General features: G+C 43.4%; 1 protein-coding gene across 1 annotated transcript in view; it reads right to left on the reverse strand.

Annotated features, from left to right (window-relative positions):
• The window catches only part of IQCH (IQ motif containing H), a 192,115-nt gene that overhangs the window by 25,847 nt on the left and 140,871 nt on the right, over positions 1 to 25,397 (reverse strand). The window contains exon 17 of the mRNA XM_084879603.1: positions 1,417 to 1,584. Coding sequence (XP_084735729.1) covers positions 1,417 to 1,584 — 168 coding nt within the window. The remainder of the gene's footprint in view (positions 1 to 1,416; positions 1,585 to 25,397) is intronic.

Genomic DNA, 25,397 nt, shown 5'->3' on the forward strand with positions numbered 1-25,397 from the left:
CTGGAACTTGATTAAAACGTGTTTGCTTCTCCTCCCGAGTCCAGCTCTACTCCTCTCTCTTAAAAAAATATTATATATATATATATATATATATATATATAATTGATTTTTTACAGAGAGGAAGGGAAAGGGATAGAGAATTAGAAACATCAATGAGAGAGAAACATTGATCAGCTGCCTACTGCTCGCCCTCTACTGAGGATGTGCTCGCAACCAAGGCACATGCCCTTGACTGGAATCGAACCTGGGACCCTTGAGTCCGCAGACCGACACTCTATCCACTGAGCCAAACCAATTAGGGCTCCACTTCTTTTCTTAATAAGTAAATAGATCAAGGGGGTTCCTGGGAACAAGGGTACCTACTCCACAGGGCAGGTAGGTTGTGGAGGAGAAAAAGGCTACTACCTTAGTCCCCCAAGACATCTGGCACCTTCTCCAGGCTAGCCTTCCAAATGTACACTGCGTTCCTGTCAAGAAGGACGACGCTGGGGACCCTGGGGGACTGTCAAACAAGGGCTTTTAAGTCCAGAGGCATCTCCGGGACCCCGAGAGGCTCAGCAGAGCCAGGAGATATTTCTCAGAAAAGTGACCTCTAGGGTATCCGTGTGGGGTCCTGTTAACCACTGGAATTCCTCTTTCATCTGTTAGATATATCAATATTTGGACCTCAAGTAGAGCTTCCTAGGCAAAAACGGTACGAAGCCCACTGTTTTGAGGCAGAAGAAACCTCTGGCAGCTGTCAGAGCAGTGGTGACCGAGCCCCATCCCCTCTCATATCCCACCCACACTAAGACCCATCTGGCCTCTTGATGTTTGATCTCCTTCTCCATGACTGACCTAGCCCACTGTCCCCATGGAGACCCTTTGTCACCCAGGAACCTGAGGTTGGCAGACTCCGCCAGCCCCAGGACCTGCTGATTGACATGCGGATAGGGGTGCCCTTAGGCCTGTGGCCTGACCCACCAAGAGGCAGGATAGGGAAGGGAGATGACAGGAGTGGTTTTGGATAGTTTGACCATGAGGACTTGACCATCTGTAGAATATATTGGGTCTAGAAATCTGAAGAAAAAAAAAAATTGGGGTTAGAAAAATCTGGGTTTTGTCCGAAGTTGCTGGTAATGGAAGCAGATGTTCTTGCCCAGAGCAGCGAGCTGAGAAGAAAACGGAGGGAAACCCCACACAGATGTAACCCTGGAACACCTCACGCTCTCCCCCTCCCACCCAGACCTTACTCTCTCTGGAATGCCCTCTCCCCTCTCCTTTGACCTGTGCATTTATGGTCCAGACACACATTAAGTGACTTGCCTGAGATTCTTTCCTCCCTCTAAAATGGAAGAGCCTGGCACACCGCCAGCTCAGGGAGCGGCGGCCCAGGGCTGCCGAACACAGGAGCGCCAGGCGGCTGCTGTGGCTTACCGGCATGCACAGGGTAGTAAGGTGGCTCTTCTTCTCTTTCTTGGGGGGTCGGGGGAGCACGGTAAGGGTGCTCATACTGCAATCCAGGTGGCCGTTGGTCATGTACAAGACGAGCTGAGTCAGGGCCAGCTGGTCGCTGTATGCGAGGTTGAGGCCTGTGGCCCACACCTGATTGAAACAGGAGCGTGGGTGAGATCAACCACGAGGGGGAGAAAGCCACACCCACCAGCCCCGCCCAAACCACCGAGACCCAACTGAACCAGAGAGTGGATGTTCTTGCTTCTGTTTCTACTTCCTGCAGCGGAGGGATGGCCCCTCCAGTCTGGTTGGGATAAAAAGATTCAAGGTTCTTGCGGGGAGTTCCCCAAGGGGAGACACCTGGCTAAGACAGTCTGCTCGCGATGCCCCGGGCCACGGGGCCCCTGTGCACTTGGATTGCCTGCGTGTTGTCTGCCATTTCTGAGATGGTCAGTGCAATGTTTTCTATGAGAAGTGAGGCCGGACAGTGAGGGGATGGGCAACGAAAAGGCAGCAAGCGGGAGGGGAAGAGTGAGCAAATATGAGGAAAGGGCAGTTTGCCCTGATTCCGGGGGAATGTCAATGTGACACTTAGGGGAAACGAGGCTGGCATGGAAGTCTTAGTTCCACCACTGCTTTACCATCAGATGCAGGAAAGTTACTTTGCCACCCCACGATGCCAGAGTATCCTCAACCAGGAAACAATGATAACCCCACCCACGCTGCATTGCAGGATTGTTAGGACACCATGACCCAATAAAAATGAAAATGCTCCGAAAGTAGACATATGTAAACTGTATGTTACTGTAAGCTAGTGCTTAGTGACGGGCATTCATTCCTTGGACAGATATTTACTGAGCATCTGCTGTGTGCCACACTAGAGGTGGCAAAAGTGGGTCATGTGCCACCTCTCCCATCCCCTTGCTTGCCCTTGTTATCCCCAAGCCCACACGGAAGCCAGCGAGTCCTCCTCAGTTCGATGCTCAGGGCATATTATTCTGCTAGGCACGGGGGTGCCAAAGGTAAATAGGACAAGTCCTGCGATCAAGACTGGAGCCCAGAAACATACGTAGTCAATGAATTACAGCACAATGCAGCACTCGATATAATAAAGGGGCAGAGCCAAGCGCTGCTGAGGCGGAAAGAAGGGACAGACTGCGTTTGTCTAGTGAAGTCAGGGCTGCATCATGGAGAAGGGACATTTGAGCTTTGAAAAGCAGCACAAACATGACTGCCTCCCGCGCACCAAGTGCCTACAACGTGTCAGGTGCTTCACACCCACCTCAGATCATTTTGACGCCCTCAGCCATAGCACCCCCATGTCCCAGAGGAAGAAACAGAGGTTCAGAGAGGCACTCAGTTCCACACAGCTAGGAAGGGGTAGCGCTGGGACTTGAACACAGTTCTGGCTGGCTTCCGGCCCACCCTCTTCCTGTTCCCTGCTGGAGGGGCCGGCGTTGCTCTCGGCCCACCCGATCCTTTGCCTGTACCAGTTTCCCAGTCAAGTTAAAAGGGAAAGTCGACGAGGATCAAAACACGTTCTTGTTTAATATAATCCATGCCACGGCAGTGTCTTGTGGAGAAAACATGAAGTATGGTATTTCTGGAGTATGCTGTAATTAGCAGTAATGCATTTTCACTGTAGGAAGTTGGAAACCAACACATTTTCAGAGGGACTTGATTAAACATTTTTCTTCCCTCTTAGAAGGCCTCGCTGTACCCCCCACACCAACTCGGTATGGTAAGATACATAATGCGTCTGCCCTAGAGTGGACTCCTCTCAAACAAATCTAGCAGTGAGTGACTTGAGTAAGCATTGAATGTAAATGGCGTCATTATAAGGATATTAGGAGGTCAAGCTGTCAGGGCCCCTTGCTAAACTGAAGCTAATTTCAGGAGTCATGTTCGCACAGCAATGCCCTTTTATAATAGCAAATAAATCACATTTGCAACAATTGTTGAAAACTAACTGCCAAGTATCTGTTGCAGCTGTAAATATCCTATTTGTCAACTTGGATATTTCCTGCTGGATGGCATGCAATGCAGATCAGATGGGGACAGCCACTTCTCCTTAGTGCCAGAGAGTGAACGTGCTGTTCTCACATGTCAGGCAATATTTTCAGATCCCTCAGCTTGGTGTTTTAGTGTCCTGATCAAAGGGAAGTAAATACAGCAAATGTGATGAGTATTTATGTGAATGACATTAATGCTTTGGTGATAAGGATTTTAATGAGGTCACCCATGTAAGGGAAAGAGTGAGAACCAGGGAGTCAGAGGGCCTGCATCCAGCCCTCAGAGACAGTGTAAACTTGAATGACTTATTTCATTCCCTCCATCTCACTATCCTTAAGTATAAAAGGAGCAAAGGACAACATTTATGGGACTTTGGAAACAAAATAGAATAAATGCACATAAAATTGCCTATCGCATGATAAAGTTTGATACAAGTGTCATTTACAATTATTGAACGTTTCCTGTAGGAGAGTAGGATCTTAGGAGACACGTTTTTAGTGGCCTGTGTAGCTATTAGATTGCTCCATTTAATACCTGTTTTCCCCATTCATAATCATGGGGTGCAATCTCACAATTCAGTGTAGCAGGTTGAGAACCGCTAGCAGGGTCGCCTAAGACCATCGGAAAACACAGATATTTACATTATAATTCATTAACAGTAGCAAAATTACAGTAATGAAGTAGCAACGAAAATAATGTTATGGTTGGGGGTCACCACAACATGAGGAACTGTATTAAAGGGTCGCGGCATTAGGAAGGTTGAGAATCACTGCTAGCTCCATTTGACCACTAAGATACGGAGATCAAACAATGGCTTCAGGCCCTGGCTGGAAGTCTCCGTTGGTTGGAGCGTCGTCCTGTACACCAAAAGGTCATGGGTTTTCTTTCCTGTCAGGGTACATACCTAGGTTTAGGGCACATCCAGGTGGCAACTGACTGATGTTTCTCTCCCACATCAATGTTATTTTTTTTAATATTATTTTTATTTTTATTTTTTTTTATTGATTTCAGAGAGGAAGGGATAGGGAGAGAGAGACAGAAACATCAATGATGAGAGAGGATCATTGATCGGCGGTCTCCTGCATGCCCCGCACTGGGGATCAAGCCTGCAACCCGGGCATGTGCCCTGACTGGGAATTGAACCGTGACCTCCTGGTTCATAGGTGAACGCTCAACCATTGAGCCACACCGGTCAGCCACAATGTTTCTTTCTCCACATGCCTCCATCCTCTCTCTCTCAAAATCCATTTTATAAAACAAACCAAAAACAAACATATCCTCGGTGAGGATTAAAAACAATAGGGAACTTCGGAGTTTGCCTAAGATTACAGACACAGGCCAGAGTGCTGGTCTTCCAGAACTAAGTCCTCTGGCTTCCCCAGGCTGCCCTCACCCCTGGGTTCACAAAAGAAACAGACCGCACTTCTTTAAGCCTTTCATCAACAGCAGGCTTGCCTGAATTGCTCAGATAATTGTTCTGCTCTCCATCTGGATTTCCCATTGCAGACATCGCCTGAGGCAGGCTTGTTTTGTGTACAGGGGCTCCTATCTCCCCCTCTAGACTGCCAGCCCCTCTGGGGAAGCTGCAGAGTCTTTGTCTTCCCACAGCACCCACAGCACCCACAGCACCCACAGCACCCACAGCACCCAGAGCACCTAGAGCACCCACAGCATCCACAGCACCCACAGCACCCAGAGCACCTAGAGCACCCACAGCACCCACAGCACCCACAGCACCCACAGCACCTAGGATCCAGGGCAGGGCTAGGCTCCCCCTTCACCGTGAACTCCTTGGCAGCCTTTCAGGAACAGGGTGGGTCTCCTGATGCTGGATTCAGATTCAAATGCAGCAAATATTCACTGGGCATCTCCTCGGTGCCAGCCCCCCGCTTTCACACACATCTCACGAATCCTGTTCTTGATTTTGGACTTCAGTGTTCACTCTGGATGCGCCATCACAGGTCAGATGGGTGAGGATGGCAGCCTGTACAAAGGCGCTGCGAGCGGGGGTGGGGAGAAGTGGGTGGGTTTTTAAATGTTTAGGAAGTGGCTTTAATATGACTTGTAGGACTTGTAATGACTAGCTTGACAGATTAATTGATTAGATGTGAGGGAGAGGGAGAGGATGAAGGTTAGAGCTAGAAAGACTCTTAAAAAACCATCTAATACAATCAGTTTACTTTATAAATGGAGCGACTCTGGTCTGAGAAGTGCTTTGCCCTAGGTTACAGAGCCAGGTACCGAAGGTGTGGGATGAGAAACCAAGGTATTTCAACTCCCAGTCATAAATCACTTGTTGATATTGTTTGACTGATTGATGATATTCAAAAATCATCTTGTTAAAAATGGCTGGAATACCAGAGAGATTTACATCGAGGCCTTGGGAAGCACAAGCAACATAAAAATACTCATCTCAGCATTACTTGTCATATTGAAAAATTGCAGCTGTCCAACATCTGGGCCTTGGTTAAGAAGCTTATGACACATTCAAGTGATAGGCTGGTCTATGGTCTTATCACTGAAGATAATGACTGTGAATAATGTTTGATGACATAACAAGATACCACAAAATAGCAAGGGAAAGATTTAAAGTCGTAGGGCCAATGTGACTTCCACTTTGCAAAAATAATATTATGCATAGAAAAGACTAGATGAGCATATAACAAAATGTGAATAGGCTATTGTTAATACTTGCAGAATTATGGCAAGTGCAAATTACATGGACTTTCATGAATTCCTAGATCAGCACTATCTAATATGGAAGCCACTAGCCATATCTAATATGAGGCCTTGAAATGTGGCTGGTTCAAACTGAGGTGTACCATACACGTAAAACCCACACCAGCTTTCGAAGACGAAGGAGATACAGAGAATGTGAAATATCTCATAAATAATATGTTATGCTGGTTACATGTTTGATGATCACATTTGGGTTATGTTAAATGAAATATGTTCATTTATTTTTAAATGAGGCTACAGAAAATAAAAACGACACATGTGGCTTACATCCTATTTCGATTGGGTTGGTCGGGAGAAGTCCCTGGCACTTCAGCAGGGGCAGGGCCAGGAGAGTTGGTAGGGAGGAGTGCTGTGGAGGCCGGCTCTCCATTGCCCTCGCCTGGGTGCCGGGCTCACCGCAGCTGCCTCAAGAGGCCTGGGGCGGAGGGGCCAGAACACAGGACAGAAGGGAAAACCAAGAAACTACAGCAACCTCATTATTCTTACAAAAGCGTGTGAGAACCGGAAGACAGGGTCAGGCAGAGGCCAACTTGCCCAGAATTGTTCTGTTCCCAGCTCTGCGCCCTGCTTGGACCACAAGCTTTGGGGTGCTTCTGTGTGGGGAGGAGAGGCTGAGAGGCCCTTTGTGCCTTAGGTGTTCCAGGCAGATGGAGGCCGCCTGCTCACCCCTGCTGCTTCTGCCTCTCGCCTGTGACAGGCAGGATGGATGGGTGGCAGAGCGTGCAGATGCAGGCAGATGTGCCCAGGCCCTATATTCTATCGCTGTCTCCAAGTGCAAATAAAGTTCTGAGGCAAAGGGTTCGGTCTTGCCAACCTCCTCTTATGGGCATCAGGGCAGGGATGGGACCTAGAGACTTAATTTATAAATCAAATAGAATTTCAGAGCTTTAAGAATCTATAGATGCTTTGCAGACCCATCTCTAGGTTTTCTTTCCTCCCCGCCCCCCCCCCCCCCCATCCTCCTCCTCCCAGATGCTCAGGAGGGTGACTTGCTGAAGGCCCCAGCCCTTGGTACCAGGGTCTGAGACAAATAGCTGTGATCCTCGGCAGGTCACCTCTTTGGACTGCACTTTCCTCAACTGATCACAGGATACCAGCCCTGGTGGGCCTTCCCTCGGTTGCCTCCAGGCGCATCAATGAGGCTAACTGGGGATTGTGAACATTTCTCACTCGTGGAGAATTTTTGAAGACACTGGTCCTCAAATAAAGGCAACTGAGAGATGCAGGCTGAGACTCCACTGTCCACAGGGACAGCAAATGAGTGCAGAGGGTGCCACACAGCCCACCCTCCTCAGCAGTCCCAACTTGACAGAAAACCCTGCTGGGCCACTTGTTTTTTCCTAGAGCGAGACCAAGCCCTCAGTCAGACCCACGGTCCCTGTAGCTATGCTGAAGCTGTAGAGGCCAGGCCACCTGCCCGCTCTTCTGCTTGCTGGCAGGACATCTGTGTGTAGGCCAAGGCTCCCCTGTCCTTACTGGTTTGGCTGCAATAGAGCCAAGGGCTTAGCTTATTTCTTGTTTACAACGGTGGAGGCTGTTGGGAATCCATTGGGAAGTGTTGAGCAGAGAACTGACATGATCTGACTCCTCCTCCTCCTCCTCCTCCTCCTCCTCCTCCTCCTCCTCCTCCTCCTCTTTCTTCTTCTTCTTCTTCTTTTGTTTGTTTTGATCTGACATTTTTAAAGGGGGTTGTGGTGAGGAGAAGGGACCATGAGGGGTCAAGGATGGGAACAGGGGGGCCAGCCAGTTAGGAGGCTATTGCAGTAACCTGGATGGGAGCCGATGATGGCTGCACCAACATGGTGATAGTAGAGGGTAAAAGAAATGGTGGAGGCAAGTGGCTTCGTCGGGATGGGAAGAACGCTGGGCCAGAGTTGACTTCAGTGGGAGAGGTGACCTTGCCCTTCCCTGTCTGTGTGATCTCAACTTCCTCCTCCTCTCTGGGCCTCGGTTTCCTCGTCTATGAACGCAGACCTATCAGTGATGGTCTTTATCTTTGAGGGCTTGTGAGGGTTGGTGACTACAACATATCTGGGTCTGGCAGGCACAAACTTGTGTGACAGAGCTCCGGGCAGGCGTAGAAACTCCCTTGCCTGGCTCTTGACTTTAGTGTTCTTGCCACTTTACAAAAGCTGTGAGTACATTCACCTCTTCCCAGATGCTGTTGACAAACAAGCCTCAGAACCCTGGCTTTCAGGTTGAGAGCATACTTTTTTAGTGAAGTCTCTTCGCATTTGATCTTTCAATCCTCAGGCAGCATCAAGCTCTCCATTGTGGTAAATAACACACCTGATACTTCATTTTGAAGAAGGTGGTACAGTGCACTGTAATAATTTCCAGTTAATACACGTTAATGTTATTATGATATCTATTAAGAATTGTTTAAAATCCGTAAAAAGATCCATAGGAAGAGGGGATTGCAGCCTCTTGGCATGTTGCCACCTAGTGGCAGCTGCTGGGATGGCCCAGTCTCTTGCAGAGGCAAAGAACTGTCATCCTGGGCCCTGATCAACTGTTAAGACTCTTAGTATTCATATTGGAGGCCTTCCCCTCTGTCTCTATTAATACTACTTATCCTTCTAGGCACGATTTAAATAACTGCTCCATGAAGCTGTCTCTGAGGAACTAGAGAGCAACCATTCTCTGCACCATCCACCCTGGACACTGCCTTATACTGGGCCTTTGGACTCCGGGGCCAGAGGCAGCAAAACATCGGGGCCCTGTCATTGAACGTTCAGGGCTCAGAGTCCACCATGCCTCGGGCCTCCATGATTTTAAAAGGCCTTCAAAATGTTTGGATTCTGGGGGGAAAAAAGTTACTGGCTTCCAAATAAGAAAACTGCAAAAATAACAATAAATATTTAAAAGAGATCAACCACATTGACATGTCAGTTAAATGCAACACAATTGTTACAGTATCTTTATTCCATGAGAGTGCTTTTAATGCATTTGATAGCACGTAGGGCAGTGTTTCCCAAACTTCTTTCATGATGAGAATCACCTGGTGGAGTTGTTAAACTACAGATTCCTGAATCCCACCTAAGAAGTGCTAAACTAGAATTTTGGGGAACTTATAGGTAAAATTGTCTTAGAGCACTAGTTAAGTATACAGTTTTACCTGTATGTTCCCAAAAATTCTAGTTTAGCACTTCTTAGGTGGGATTCAGGAATCTGTGGTTTAACAACTCCACCAGGTGATTCTCATCATGAGAGAAGTTTGGGAAACACTGACGTAGGGTGATGGAATTTCTAAAAGGAAAAACACGCAGAGCTCAGAGAGGTCTTAAACATCTCTGTCTACAGACCTAAAATGACCCTGACATTCCCATACCCTCATTTATGGATGAGGGAGGACTCTGGGAGGGGACTCACTCGCTCAGGTCCCTCAGTTAGAGGAAGAGCTGGGATCAAAGCCCAAGTTTTCTGGCTCCTGGCCAGCTCTGTCCATGACTCTGAATTAGTAGCATTAACAGCCTGATTTCTTCGTAGTGCGAGGAGCTTCTCTGTGACTTTGGGAAAATTTTCAGGATATGCAGGAACAATATTCAATGAGGGTATCCAAAATGGAAAATATTGAAATTAAACTTGCATCATTAACAATAGCATTTATGTTTTCCAATTTTATAAAAATATCACAAATCTCTTCATATACTCTTGCTTTCTCTGCTTCCTTTTCCAAGTGCCTTCTTCTTCCTCTATACATTTACCATCCCCCTCTATTACTTTTTAGACTGATGTCCTCACTGATATTGTTTGTATTATTGTTTTATATTATTTGTATTTTTAACATACAGATATACTCATTTCTTTTAAAGTATTTCCTTATTTTTTTTATGATGAATTTTGGGAAGACCACTCTCATATTTTGACATTAAGCACTAAACATGAAAATCCAATTGTTATAACCTATCAGGTTTCTAGGACCAGTAATTGTAAATGCTTCTTCTACAGCAACTCAATATAATAACCCATACTGTAGATAGTAGATAGTTATTCTCCTCCTTTTAATAACGTAAATGTCAGGGCTAGTGAGTGATTTGCTCAGTTGAGAAGTATTCCTTCAAAGTCACTATAAATAATCTCTGAAAAGATTTTGTGTGATTTTCAAAGCAGAAAGCTCCTGTCCTGTAGCTCCCCTCAGGAGGACTCTGCAGGGTGGAGGCCTGCCGGCCAAAGTGTGATGAGGACGGGCCCACTGGTCCCAGCAGCGCAACGAGCTGGCACAGAGTTCGCCTTTCCTCCCCAGTTCCCTCACAGCTCCGGAAAATCACATACCTGAATACATTGAGCGGCCAGATTATTATGACCACCCCAACAGTACTTCGTTGGGCCACCTTTTGCCTTTAATACTGCGGCGATTCTTCTTGGCATTGACTCCACAAGGTGTTGAAAGGTGATGTGAGGAATCTGACACCATGCCTGTTGAAAGGTGATGTGAGGAATCTGAACACCACTGTCCAGTTCTGTGAGATTTGATGGTTGTGGAATAAGCTGCCTGCCGGCTCTTTTAACTTCATCCCACAAATGCTCAATTGGATTGAGATCTGGTGATTGTGGGGGCCACCTAAGCAAGGTAAAGTTTCCCTCATGCTCTTGAAACCACTCCTGCACAATACAAGCACCTTGGCATGGTCTTGTTGGAAGAAGCCATCTCCACTGGGATATGCCATCAACATGATAGGATGAACTTGATCAGCAACGATACTTAGATATGTGGGGCTAGTCAGACATTGTTCCACATGAATTAAAGGGCCCAAATCACGCCAGGAAAATATGCCCCAAACCATAACACTGCCTCCACCAGCTTCAAGGGTTGTACTCATGCATGTGGGGTGCATGCTTTCATGCTGTTTCTGTGAAATTTTCACTCTGCCATCTGCATGATACAACTGGAAACATGATTCATAGGACCACATGACTTTTTTCCCCCCCCCAGTGCTGGACTGTCCAATCCTTGTGTTCCTATGTGAATTGAAGACATTTTATCGTGGTAACTGCAGACAGCAAAGGTGTTTGAACAGGCCTACGGCTTTCATATCCCACACAATTCAATGTTCGCCTAATTTGCCTACAAATGTCAGGTGGTCATAATAATCTGGCCAGTCAGTGAATTTTTTTTTTTTTTTTTACAAAGAACTACCTTGGTCGCAGAGTCTGTACACAAGAAACATGAATGTCAGAGCGATGGCCTTGGAACTGGCCTGTCTAGCCCACCTCAAATTCAAAGCCGAGCCTCAAGAGGGAAAGAGACCTGGTCAGGAGTTGAGTTCAGACCAGAACTCAGAGCTCATGACTTCAAGTCCAAGGCAAGTTTGTTTACATTCGGAAATTCCTTGAGAGGAGAATTAGATAGAAAACAGGGACTTTTTATTAATCTCTGCATTCAGCACCTCTGCCTGATATATATGCACAATAAATCTTTGTTGGATGATTTCAATTAAATAACACAAAGACAAAAAACCTTCCCTTTAAAACACGGATAGAAGAAATACCATTCAAACCCACCAGCATGGCTGAAATAAAAAAGATAGTAATAAGTATTAACAAAGATATGAAGAAATTAGAACCTCATACATTACTAATGAGATTGTGAAATGGTGCAACCACTTGAAAAAACAGTTTGGTAGTTTCTCAAAAAGTTAAACTTTTAGCTACCATATGACCCATCAATCTTACTCCTATGTATAATCAGGAAAAATGAAACCAGGTACACCCAAAACTTGTACATGAATGTTCATATATATCTATATATCTATATATCTATCTCTATCTCTATCTATCTATCTATCTATCTATCTATCTATCTATCTATCTATCTATCTAAAAAACCCTAATATGCAAATAGACCGAATGGCAGAACAACTGAATAACCTGTTGCTATGACATGCACTGACCACCAGGGGGTGCATATGAAACATGGCAGGCATTTGCTGTGGTGGGATGGTGAAGCAGATGAGTGGGGGCACCAGACCAAGGCAGGGCATCAGTTGCTGTCATCAGGGCGAGCCTCTGGTGGTTACTGAAAATTCTTTGCTCCTGTATGACACGGTTCTGTCTGATGCTCACACCCTGGCGCCAGCCCCAATCGCTCAGTGCCATCAGTGTGTGTGAGCAGTGGCTTCTGCCTTTGATCACCCCTGAGGGCTTCTCCACTTCTCCCTACTCCTGAGGGGCAATCGGGGCCAATGGCCACCTCTTGCACCCACTGTTGGTGCCAGCACTGCTCACACCTGCAGTTACACCAGAGCCACCACTCATACCCACTACTGGTGCCGGCTCCAATGGCTCTGCACCATCAGGAGGTGTGAGTGAGGCTGGCACTGTCAGAGCGTGGGAGCAGCTGTGGGAGCAGGGCTGCTGGTAGACAGCGGACTGGAGGTGGAAGAGGGGCTGGGCAGGGGTTCAGAGGATGGGCGGAGACCTGCCTCTGTATCCATTGCAGCATCATGGCCCACATTCCTTTCAAGGTGCACAAATTTGTGCACTGGGCCCCTAGTAACATTATAATAGTCAAAAAGTAGAGGCATACCAAATGTCTATCAACTGATTGACAGATAAACAAATGTGGTACATCCACATGGTGGACTATTATTTGGTCATTTAAAAGAATGAAGCATTGATCCATGCTATAACATGATGAACCTTGAAAGCATTATGTCACAAAAGACAAAGTGGATAATCCCATTTATCAATATATGAAATCTCCAAGTTAAGGGAAATCCATAGACACAGAGAAGAGAGTATGGGAATGATTTCTAATAGGTTCAGGGATTTTTTTTTTGTGTGTGTGTGTGTAAGAGAAATGGTCTAAAATTAGATACTGATGATGGCTGTATAATTCTGTGAATATACTAAAAACTACATTAGTATATTTAAAAGAGTGAATTTTATGGCATGTGATATCTCAATAGAGATGTTACAATCTCTCTCTCTCTCTCTCTCTCTTCCCCTCCCTTCCTTTTTCCCTCCTCCCCCCTCTCTCTCCAGTTTCCAGAAGACCCATTTTTGGAAGAACACCTGCACAATATGCATGGCCACTTGTTTACACTACTAGTGTAAATAATGACTGAATGAAGGGCCCGTGATCAACCACCTTCCAAACTGCCCTCTGAATTTATTCCAGCCTATGCCCTAAAAAGCATTTCCATGCAGATAAAAAATATCTGCTACCTACACTGAAGCAAACCAGTGCCCAGCCAGGTTAATACCTGAGGCCCAATGAGCAGCCATGAGCTGAAAGGGATAATATATTAGCATCTGAAAAAAGACTCCATGAGCTCTGAGGACAGTGTGGACACATTGTCACTTTTCTAAAAGACAGTAGACTTCCTCCTGCTTCCCATCACAGGCTTTCATTTTGTATCAACTCCTGGACTGAGTGGGGCTGGGCCTGGTCAAATCTAGACCAGCTGGGTCAGTCACACATCCACTTTTCTTCTTCTTTCCTATTGCTCATTCCAGGGTTCTCCCAGCACTTTGGCCTGGCTTCTGTGGGTTGAGGAGCCCCGTCCCACAAGCCCCATGGGACACTTCCTTATCCCCATCATGTTAATCCAATAAATTCTGATCCTTTGCTGACTGTGGAGGGCTGTTTATGGAACCTTTTGGAGTTGGTTATCTAAGAGATGAATCTGGATCCTAGGATTTTGCCTTTGTTGCCCATGGACTCTGGTGTTTGAAAGATTCGGCACCCAATGGAGCCAATATGCTTTCTTTATTGATGGCAGCAATATTTAGGAAGCTGCTGATTTGACTATATGGAGGACAGACTCTAGGAGGGAGAACTATGGAAGGAAAATCGAACAGAAATTAATGTACATTAAGGGTCTGTTAGGTACAAGGCACTCTGGTGAGTATTTTCTCCTGTCATCTCACAACCTTGTGAAGTGAATATTAACATCCTCATTAATATATATATATATATATATATATATATATATATATATATATATATATATATATATATTTCTTCCTGATTTCAGAAAGGAAGGGAGAGGAAAAGAGATAGAAACATTAATTATGTGAGAGAATCATTTATCAGCTGCCTCCAGCACATCCCACACTGGGGATGGAGCCTGCAACCTGGGCATAGATAGGGTCTGATTGGGAATTGAACCATTATCTCCTGGTCCAAAGGTCAGTGCTCAACCACTGAGCCGTGCCTGTCGGGCCTAACATCCTCATTTTATAGAAGTGGAAGCAGAGGCCCAAAGAACCCAGAAATGTGCCCAAGTTCCACAGCTGGGTGGCAGATCTGGGATCCAGATCAATGTGCCTGACTCTGAAGTCCAGGTTTCCTCTCCCAGGCTTCACCTCAGAGATTATCCTCCCCCTGGGGAGGGAAAGGGATACCTGGTGAGATGTGAGCGAGCAGACGCTCCACCGATTACTGAAGCCGGAGGAAGGCCTGTGATCTACTGGGGACTTTGGGCAAGTCACTTAATGCCTTTCTGCCTCACCTGGCCCATTACTTGAGAGCCAAAAATCAAAGAGTTGTGTAAGGACAAGGAAATGTTGTCCTTCAGTGCAGGCAGGCAAAAAGCCAAGGCTCCTACCTGTGATCAATAAAAGTCCTGTGGTACTTTCCAGGAATATACGGGCGGAGGCTGCTGACTGGAAATCAGCCTGTAGTGTCCCCTGAGAAAGTGTCCTCAGCCCGGGCTTACCCTTTGGGCTCTGCCCCTCACGTGGCCTCTGCTCCTCTGAGCTTCACCCCAGACGCTGCTTTTAAGTGACTGACACCCTCTGATACCCTTGGTCCCCAGGTTCAATTCCTAGCAAATGAAAGAAACAGATCAAAGGAGGTATTTCCTTCCTTCTTTCCTTTCTCCTCTCCTCTCCCCCTCATCCTCCAGAGAGGACCCGAGAAGGCCCGTCAGTCATGGCAGATAGGTGTAAATTCTTAATTCTAGCTCCACTTCTATTTGATAAGCATTTTACACAGTGTCTTCAAGGCAATTTGTAGAAAGTAATCATGAAATTATTTCATTATTTCCATCATCAATGAGTGAATAAAACATTTCAAAGAACATACATTGATTCCCCTCCCTCCTCAAACCTGAGAGAGCATGTTCTTTGGCATACCATAAGTCTTTAATATGAATAGAAATTTCATAGCTATTCCTTTGAAAAGTGTCTCCTTTGTATTGTGCCTCTGGAGGGCCGTCCTCTGGCCCTGCACACTTCTATCTACAGGGAGGAGGACCCTTCGTTGTTGCCACATGGGGTTCAAAAAACTCAAAACCCGATTTTCCAGTTCAGGGAAGAGCTTCAGCACAGCCCAGTTGCCCTCCCTAGTGGTAACATCAGGGGACTCCATGTTCTTCTGGGGCCACGTGTGGCTCTTTTCCTGCTAATTCCTGTGTATTTCCTGCCTATGATCTCCCCAAGGGAGGTGAATTTTGTTGTTTTAGTTGGACTTGTATTGGTTCCTGCCTTTGCTTGATCATGTTTCCATGGGTAGGTTTGACATCGTTTATATTTTGAGATAGTTGTGGAAATGCCTCAAAAGGAAAATGGAAAAAACAGTTTAAAAACAGACATAAGTAGGGAGGTACCACAGTGCTAGGGGAAGACCAACTCGCTCAAGAAGGGAAGCCATTTCATTCCCTTATTTTTAAGGGTTTGGAATAATAGGCAGCACAATGGCTCTCATGTTTAAGGAAGCAAAACCTATGTTTAGAGGAATATACACACTGTTAAAACAGTTCCATTTATGCAAAAGATTCATGTAACTTTATAAAGGTTTTCAGGGATTTTAAAGGATTTTAAGTGCTGTGTTAGACTGTACTAGTAACAGATGTTCAACGGCATGTTTAAGTTTTTGTTTTACTGAAAAAGCAGTGGATTACTTGATATTTTCTTTTTTTAAAAATCATACCAAAGCCACTACTTCTTAAGTATAGCCCAAATTCATTATTTCTGAAAAACATAAAAGACTTAAAAGAACATAAGGGCCCCTAAAAATAAACATCACTATCGTGGAGCTGGAAGATTTTGTTTGCTAAGTATTCCCTTCAGAATTCCAATCCTTTGTGTCACTTCTTGTGCTTTTTTCTATGAAGACAGATGGTGTCAGTAATTGCCTATATATTTAATTAAGTTAAAAAGCTACATAGTAAGGTTTTGGCAAAAAGTAGAAAATTTCATGCTAGGAACAAAGAAAGAAAGCAAAAGAAAGCAGAGGCAGATAGCATCAGAGACTATTCCTCACCAAATATACATTTTGATATCCATGTGTGTTGGAATGTGAGATTGGACTTCATTAATCTAATGATAAGAACAGAAGCATTTATTCTGAAAGGCAGAGCTCATACTAGAAACCCAGATGGCAGTTCTCTTATATTGCTAACTAGACAATAGGGAATGGCTCTACCTATTGTCCATATCACCTCCAACCTTGGCTCAGTACTTACTGGTTATCCTGAATTCCTCTGACTCGCAGTCGTGGTTGTTCTTTTTTTTTGGCCTGGGATTTTTTACCTAGCAGGCTAATTATTGTGAAATTATTATGGGGAAAAAAGCAATAGCTACTTGTAGAAAGTGGTTTGGGAAACTGACTTAACCATTCTTGTGGTGTCTGTTTTCAATGTTCCCATCCCGTGAATCCACCTTCTGGCTTAATGGCAATATGGCGCTCCCAGCTGTGGTGCTGTGCGTGGGCTGGCTCATTTAAACTCTTAAGGCTTAAAAATGGCTACCACAACACTGATTTTATTCCATTGCGCTTAGTCATTAACATTTAATGATTACCTTATGTGCTGAGCACAAGGATGGAATATATTAAAAAAAAAATGGGAGACGTGTTTTCTGGCTTTAAGCTGTTCAGCTCAATTCAACAAGCATATTGAGGATATACAAGGGAAACATACATTTCCTTTGGTGATGGTAGTTGAGGAGGAGGGAGTGACTTGCAAAGAATTTTCGCCATCAATTCAATGCAGTACCACAGGGAGCATCTGCCGAGAGAAGAAGCAGGCTCGGCAGCCTGCTTGGTTTGAACCTTAGTATGGGTTGAACCCTAGATTTGTCACTTAGTAACTGTGTGACCTTGAACATGTCACGCTAGCCTCAGCTCTCATTTGTAAATTAGGGATAGTAATGCCCATTCCTCAGGGTGCGAGGATTAGAAATATTACATGTAAAATATGTAACAGAGTGCCTGGCACTGGACAAAAATTCAATACATTGTTAATGTTATCATTAATAATTACTCTGGCCATTGATACTGTCCCTCAGCTCCGAGAAACTGCAGAATGAGGTGACAGTTGAAGTGGGATTGATTCAGGTGGGTTTCTAGGAGGAGTTGGATTGTGAAACATGTTTTGAGAGAAGGGACGTTGTATAGTGACAGAAAAGCAAGTTTTATGAATGAAGGTGGCATGTGGGAGGCAGGAAGAGAATGTATTTAATGAACCTGGGAGGAACCAAGCATGTCAGCTTGCTTGTCCTGGAGAGCACTCTGGATATGATCAATGAGAAAAGCAATTGTGCCACATGGTGGGAGGGGGGTAGTTCAGGGCTGTTCTTAACTTTTAAGATTTTTATAAAATTGTTCCTTTCCACCTGGTTCTCCCCTCCTCCCCCATCCCAGTCCTTCACCGCCCTATTGTCTGTGTCAATAATTATTACACTATTTTTTACTATATTCCCTATGCTGTGATTGGTAACTACCAATTTGTACTTATTAATCTCTTCACCCTTTCACCCAGCACTTAACCTGCCTCCCATCTAGTGAATCTGTTTGTTCTCTGTTATCTATGAGTTTGTTTCTGTTTTGTTTGTTCCTTAGATTCTACATATTAAGTGAAACCATGTGATATTTGTTTTTTCCTGACTTATTTTACTTAGTACAATACCATCTAGGCTATAATTCATTCTTTTTCATGGCTAAGCAATATCCACTAAGTGGCCAGATTATTATGATCTCTGAACGCATAATAATCTGGCCACTCAGTGTATATATTCATTTGTCTACTGATAGGTACTTGTGTTGCTACAAGACAAAATTTATCACACAAAAATAGGTGATAGCAGGAAGTAGGAAAGGGCCATTCAGCTTTGTTTCTGTGATACGAGGGGACACGCTGTAAACACACAAATGTGGAGAATCTTCTGGTCTTTCTTAGCATTAGCAGGGAGCCTTTTCCTTTCCCCTATAGAACTGTGGAACTGTGGGGTTGATTCAGGATTGATTCAGGAGCCCCCTTAGAACTGTGGCACCTCCTGAAAAGCCCAGGATGCAGGGTGACTGCCAGATGGGCACCTCCTGAGACTCAAAGTCCAGAGTTTCATTCATAGAAAGCAAGGATGTCCATGATGAGAGTGGGCATCTGAAGTCTTGGGTGAGGTGAGATGTAGACAGAGGAACTGGGCCTATTATGTATGTATGTCAATCTAAGTTTTTTTTTTTCAAATATATTTTATTGATTTTTGTACAGAGAGGAAGGGAGAGAGATAGAGAGTTAGAAACATCGATAAGAGAGAATCATCGATCAGCTGCCTTCTGCACACCCCCTACTGGGGATATGCCCACAATCAAGGTACATGCCCTTGACCGGAATCGAACCTGGGACCCTTCAGTCCCCAAGCCGATGCTCTATCCAATGAGCCAAACCGGTCCCGGCTCAATCTAAGTTCTATCCAAAAGTTGATGCTTAGGCTTGTGTTCAATTATCTGAAGGTCAAAATTTATAATGTAAGGGGTTAACCAAACATTTAAGGACAGTCACACAGGTAATATTGTATACAGGCAAAGTTGGCCACTAGATTACCTGCACTATCCGTGTTAAGAAACAAAATTGTACTTGTCACTAAGAAATTCATTGTCATCTCCGCCTTTGCGTTTATTGTAAAAGTCATTATCGCCACCATCATTATTATTTCTTGTATATTACAGGTCTGTTTTATTGGCACAAAGATGCAGACTTTTTAAAGGGACAGGTCTTTTCCTTCAATGCTTCAAAACCCTTGGGATCTATTTTCCTTTCCCTAAGTATTAACTTGTGATTAACAGTGTGCCTCTTATAGCATTAGAAACACTGAATAATAGCCACTTCTGTTTATACCAAAGGCTTATTAAATTTTAATTTAGACATACACTGTTAACTTTCTTATATATAAATAAAACACCTTCCCTAAAGAGAAAAAGTAAATCTCATTGAGCTCCCTCAGTGAATACCCTGAATATCTTGAAAACAGAGATAGGGAGATCTTGCAAATGAGAGTACCAGAAGGGGACTCAGAGAGAAGTATTCATTTATTCATTTAATACATATTTATTGTGGATCTATTTTATACTAGACATGGTGATAGGTGCTGAGTATACAGCAAAGAATAAGAAGGAATTGTGATATTTCTGTAGAAATGGTTTTCCACTCTCTGAAATAAATGTATTCATTTTCGATGCTTATATATCACTTTATGATTATGAAAATGCTCACTGAGTTTTAAAAATAATGCTAATTCAATTCAGATTCCACTCACAGTTTGAGAACCTGCTGAGGGCTCGGGTGACAGCTTTCCATGTGATTATGCCATTTGATTTAATAAGAGCAGCACCTTATATCTGCTCAGCCTCTCAGAACATCCTGTGGGAAGGAGGGCAGGAATCCGCCATTTGTCAATGAAAAAACCAGGCTCAGAGAGGTCCAGTGGGTTGTCAGAAGTGTCACAACGGGTAAGTGGAAAGACTGGGGCCCAAATCCATTACCAATCATGATGAAAATATGTCCAACTATCTCATTTTTTAAAAGTCTAGGCTGATAAATTTGTATTTAGGCATTCTTATTTTTTATATTACATGTTAAATTGATTGGGGTGACATTGGTCAACATGAACATACAGGTTTCAGGGGTGGGTTTCTACGTTAAAAGATCTGTATTGCACGGTGTGCCCGCCACCCAAAGTGAAATCTTCTCCTGTCACCTTATATTAGGAACCCCTTCTCCCCGCACCCCCTTTCCTCAGGCAACCACCACACTGCTGTTTGTGTTCATGAGTTTCAGTTTTATATTCCACATATGAGTGAAATCATATGTTTTTGGCTTTTCCTGACTGACTTATTTCACTTAGCATAATGTTCTCAAGGTCCATCCATTCATGTTGTTGCAAATGGTGCTATTGCATCCTTTCTTATGTCTGAGTAGTTTTCCGTTGTGTATATGTACCACATCTTCCTTTTAAAAAAATATTTTTAAAATTGATTTTAGAGAGAAAGGGAGAGGGAGAGAGAGATAGAAACATTTGTGCTGAGAGAGAATCATGGGTCGGCTGTCTCCTACACACTCCCTACTGGGGATCCAGCCTGCAACCCTGGCATGTGCCCTTGCCCAGAACCATTCATTCCGCGGACTGACGCTCTATTCACTGAGCCAAACCAGCTAGGGTGTACCACATCTTCTTTATCCAATCCTCTAGTGTGGGGCACTTTGGTTGTTTCCATGTCTTGGCCACCATGAATAACGTTGCAATGAACACAGGGGTGCTTATATCTTTACAAATACATGATTTTGAGTTTTTCAGGTATATACCCAGGAGAGGAATTGCTGGGTCATGTGTAGCTCTATTCTTAATTTTTTGAGGAATTGCCAGACTGCTTTCCATAGTGGATGTGCCAGTCTGCATTCCTACCAGCAGTGAATGAGGGTTCCCTTTTTTCTACAACCTCTTCAACACTTGTTGCTTGTCTTATTGATAGTGGCCACTCTAACAGGTGTAAGGTGGTATCAAACTGTAGTTTTGGTTTGCATTTCCCCAATTGCCAGTGAGGTTGAGCATCTTTTCATATATCTATTGGCTGTTTGTAAGCCTTCTTGGGAGAGGTGTATTTTCAGATCCTTTGCCCACTTTTTGATTGGGTTGTTTGTTAGGTGTTGAGTTTTATGAGTATTTAAAAAAAAAAAAAATATATATATATATATATATATATATATATATATATATATATATCTTTTGGAAATTAAACCTTTGTCGGAGCTACTGTTTGCAAATTTCATCTCCCTTCTGGTTGGCTGCCTCCCTTCTGGCTGGCAAATTTCATCTCCCTTCTTTGGCTGTGGAGCAGTTTTCTAGTTTGATATAGTTCCATTCATTTATTTTTGTTTAGGCACTCTGAGAATCAGTTTTCATAATATATTGATATTCTGTGCTATACATGGAGGTCTACATTTTTGTCTTTCCTCACAGTTTGTACTTTGTATTCGGTCTCATTTCCTTTTGTCTCCAGGAAGAGCCATCATTGCTAATCGGCTGCTGCCTTTTCTTTCTTTCTTTCTTTCTTTTTTTTTTTTTTTTTTTTCATGTAAACTCTCTTTTTTGTTGTTCTTTTAAGACAACACATTAATGCTCATAACAGAGATAGTTATTTCAAAAGTTCACACTATCTAAAAACAAATACATTTTTAATGTGGGAATTTCAACAGAAAGCATCTTTGCCAATCTATTTGTTAAGTGAATTTTACCCAAAGAAAAAGAACTGGGAATGATATATAAATGCATAATTACAGGATATAAATCAGATATGATGTTTAAAAGACTTAGACAGTAATTTTACCCATGTGTGATTTGATCTTTTCTACCACCACCCTTCACAGCATCTTTCCTTCTTATTTACCCTCCTCCCAATCCTATCTTTCAGCTCAAACCCCACCTCCTCTGTAAATATCTTTCTTTATTGTTCCAGACAGAAGGTAATTAAGCCAACATTCCCTTTTTAATGTCTCTTTTTATTGTCCTGTGTAGCTGTCACTTACGCTTTTTCTTGTAATTCACTTTTTAAGTCTGTCTCTCCAAATAGATTGTGAGCTCCCTAAGGGCAGGCACCAGGACACCTTGTGCATCATTGAGCCCTCTAGCACCTACCGAAATGGCTTATGCATAATAAATGCTCAATAAACACTTGTTCTTTCTTTGAGAATTTCCCAGAAGTGAATAAGTAAGCTCAACAGATCTGGATCTTCTAGAATTTTCAAAAGCCTATCAATAAACTGGCCATCATATGACTGACTATCGTTGTGTTAGACTTCATGAAGAGGCTAAAAAATGTTTTAAGGTCCAGGGCTTTCTAAAGGATTTAGAAATCTCGTGGAGGCAACATTTATGCTGAAGAACCAGTAAGAAGACAACAATTGGGTGCATGTGTATTGAATGAAATTGGATGACGGATGTAAAATGAGCTTCCACATGACGGAGAACATGTCTTATTGAATCGCTAACCCCTCAGCCTCCAGCATGGAGTGGAGTAGGCTCTTGGAACATATTTGCTCAAAAGTCATGTCAATCTCCCCTCGAGGCCTTTGGTCGGTGCTGCATGGCCCTCCTGAAACCCACTAGATGCTCCCTGTGGAAGGGCCGCAGTGACAGGAGGCAGGGCCCCTCCTTTCATCTCAATGGGAAGTTAGATCCACAACCTGGCTGCCTTGTAGTCCCATGTATCTGCATGGAAGGTCTCCAGCAGGAGTGATTTCGTACGATGCTCTGACCAGCTCCATTTCTCAGGACTGGCCCCTTTCCTCTGATTCCCAAGAGACCCTGGGTCCTGCCCGATGATTCCAGTATTGAAACCTTACATTTCCCAAACCATTCCTCCATGTGCCACCCTAGAACCACACTCCCATCTCCTCAAGTCTGGACAGGATTTTCCACAATCTTGTCTGGAGCTGGTTCATAATTGTGGGCCCATCCTTGGTGCATGGCTGTTATTTTCTCTACATTTCTTTGGACCCTGCTCCCCTCTGCTCTTACCTTGCCAGCTTGGTAAGTTGCAGGGACAGAGAGCAAGAATTTGAGATGGATGCGTTCACCTCAGTTTTCTGCCGCTCAAATCTACTGCAAGATGTGTTTGTATGTAAGGTCATGTATATGAAAGTGCTTTGTAAATTATAACATCCTATACAAATTTAGGATTTTCATTATTCAGTGTTTTTTTTTCTGATTACTAATATAATGCATGCTTATTTCAAAAATGCAAATACAGAAAACCCAAAACTCTCTGTATTCGTTTCCTATTGCTGCTGAAACAAATTGCCATAAACTGTAGTGACTTAAATGGTCAGATGTCAGAAGTCTCCCTGGGCTAAAAATCAAGGTATTAGGAAGTCATCATTTCTCCTAACAGCTCTAGAGTAGAATCTACTTCCTTGCCATGTCCATCTTCTAAGCTCTCTGCTTCCATTGGCTCATTGTCACTGCCTCCACTTCCAAAGCCAGCAGGACCCTGTGAATGCATTGGCCAGCAGGATATTCCAGGGTCATCTTCAGTCTCAACAGCCTTCAATCAGCCACACGTACATGCTGGCATTTATGGTAACATTCACAGGTTGCAGGGGTTAGAATATGGACATCTTTTGAGTGGGTGGAGTGTTACTCTGCCTACCACACCCTCAGTCCTCCAATGCAGAAATAATAATTTGTAACATCTCTTATTTCTTTAGTTTCTTTTTGCTCTGCATATATTTGTTTTTTATTCTTATAAATTTATATATATATGTATATATTTAGTCTCAAAAATATATACACATACTTTGAGTAATTATAAAGGCAAGGCTTATTAAAATGCATTTCATTTTGAAAATTGATCTATCAGCTGTGTATAATATACATATATATATACTGTGTGTATACATTTTTTTGAGATAGGCATTATACACATGATTTTATGTATAATAAATAAATCAACAAACTATCATTCACAAATCAACAAACAAGTGTTGGCAAGGATGTGGAAAAAGGGCACCTTTGTGCACTGCTGGTGGGAATGCAGACTGGTGCACCCCCTGTGGAAAGTAGTGTGGAGTCACCTCAAAAAGTTAAAAATGGAATTGCCTTATGACCCAGCTATTCCACTTCTGGGGATTTATCCAAAGAAACCCATAACTCTATTTTGAAAGAATATATGCACCCCTACATTCATTGCAGCACTATTTACAATAGCCAAGATTTGGAAGCAGCCCACCTGCCCATCAGTAGTTGAGTGGATAAAAAAAGCTGAGGTGCATAATGGAATATAATTCGGCCATAAAAAAAGAAGATGAACTCTTGCCTTTTGCAACAGCATGGATGGACCTGGAGAATATTACACACTAAGTAAAATAAACCAGTCAGAGAAAGGTAAATACCATATGGTTTCACTTAAATGTGAAATCTAATGAACAATATAAACTAACAAACAATATAAAAAGACTCATAGATACAGAGAACAGGCTGACAGCTGTCAGAGGAGAGAGGGGTTGGGGAGATGAGTTAAAATGGTGAAGGGACTGAGCAAAAAACAACAACAAAAAACAACAACAAAAATCCCTCATCGACACAGACAACAGTATGGTGATTACCAGAGAAAAAGGAGGGGAAAGGGGGGTAAGTGGTGATGGAAGGAGGCTTGACTGGAGGTGGTAAACACACAATACAATAGACAGATGACATATTATACACTTGAAACCTTTATCCTTTTATTTAGCAATGTCACCCCCAATAAATTCAATACAATTTTTTTTAAAAAAAGTAAATTACCACCATCATAGTGGTGACTGACTCAGGAGAGAGTTGGCAATGGGTGCTAAGTTTTGCAGGTGGCAATTTGATGAGGAATAAGATATTGGTATACTCTTGGAATACCTTTCCACAAATATTACGTTGTAAAGTAATCAATTACAAAAGCAAAAGTTGCAAAATCAATAAAGTACAAACGAAAAGTTATGATTTTTTATGGTGGAGAAAAATGGCTAAACACACACACAGACACACACACACACACACACATACACACACACACACAAACACACGGAAAAGCCACAGATGATAATCTGGAAGAAGATATTTCCAATATGTACAACCATCAAAGGGTAATAGTTCCTTATATATAAAGAGCTTGTACAAACCAGCATTTATATTATAGTTCAAGTCAAAAGGGGCAAAATATATGATAAGGCAATTAAAGACCATCTATATAAATGGCCAGCAAACATATGAAAAGATGTTCATTATCAATAATAATAAAAGAAATACAAAGGAAAACAAGATGACATTCCCTCCTGGTTAGACTGGCCAAAAAAGGCGGTAGATAGTATGCCAGTCTCTTCATTGGTACCACAATACCAGCCAATCAGAAAAGAAACTGAGGTGCTTTCTGAGGTGCTTTCTGAAGTGATGCTGTTTGCAAAATGGCTAGAAAGTACTCAAGTAATTTTGCAAACATGTACATATACTGTCAGAGA

The sequence above is a fragment of the Pipistrellus hanaki genome (genome assembly GCF_964339955.1).
Source record: "Pipistrellus hanaki genome assembly, chromosome: 1".
Lineage (NCBI taxonomy): Eukaryota > Metazoa > Chordata > Mammalia > Chiroptera > Vespertilionidae > Pipistrellus > Pipistrellus hanaki.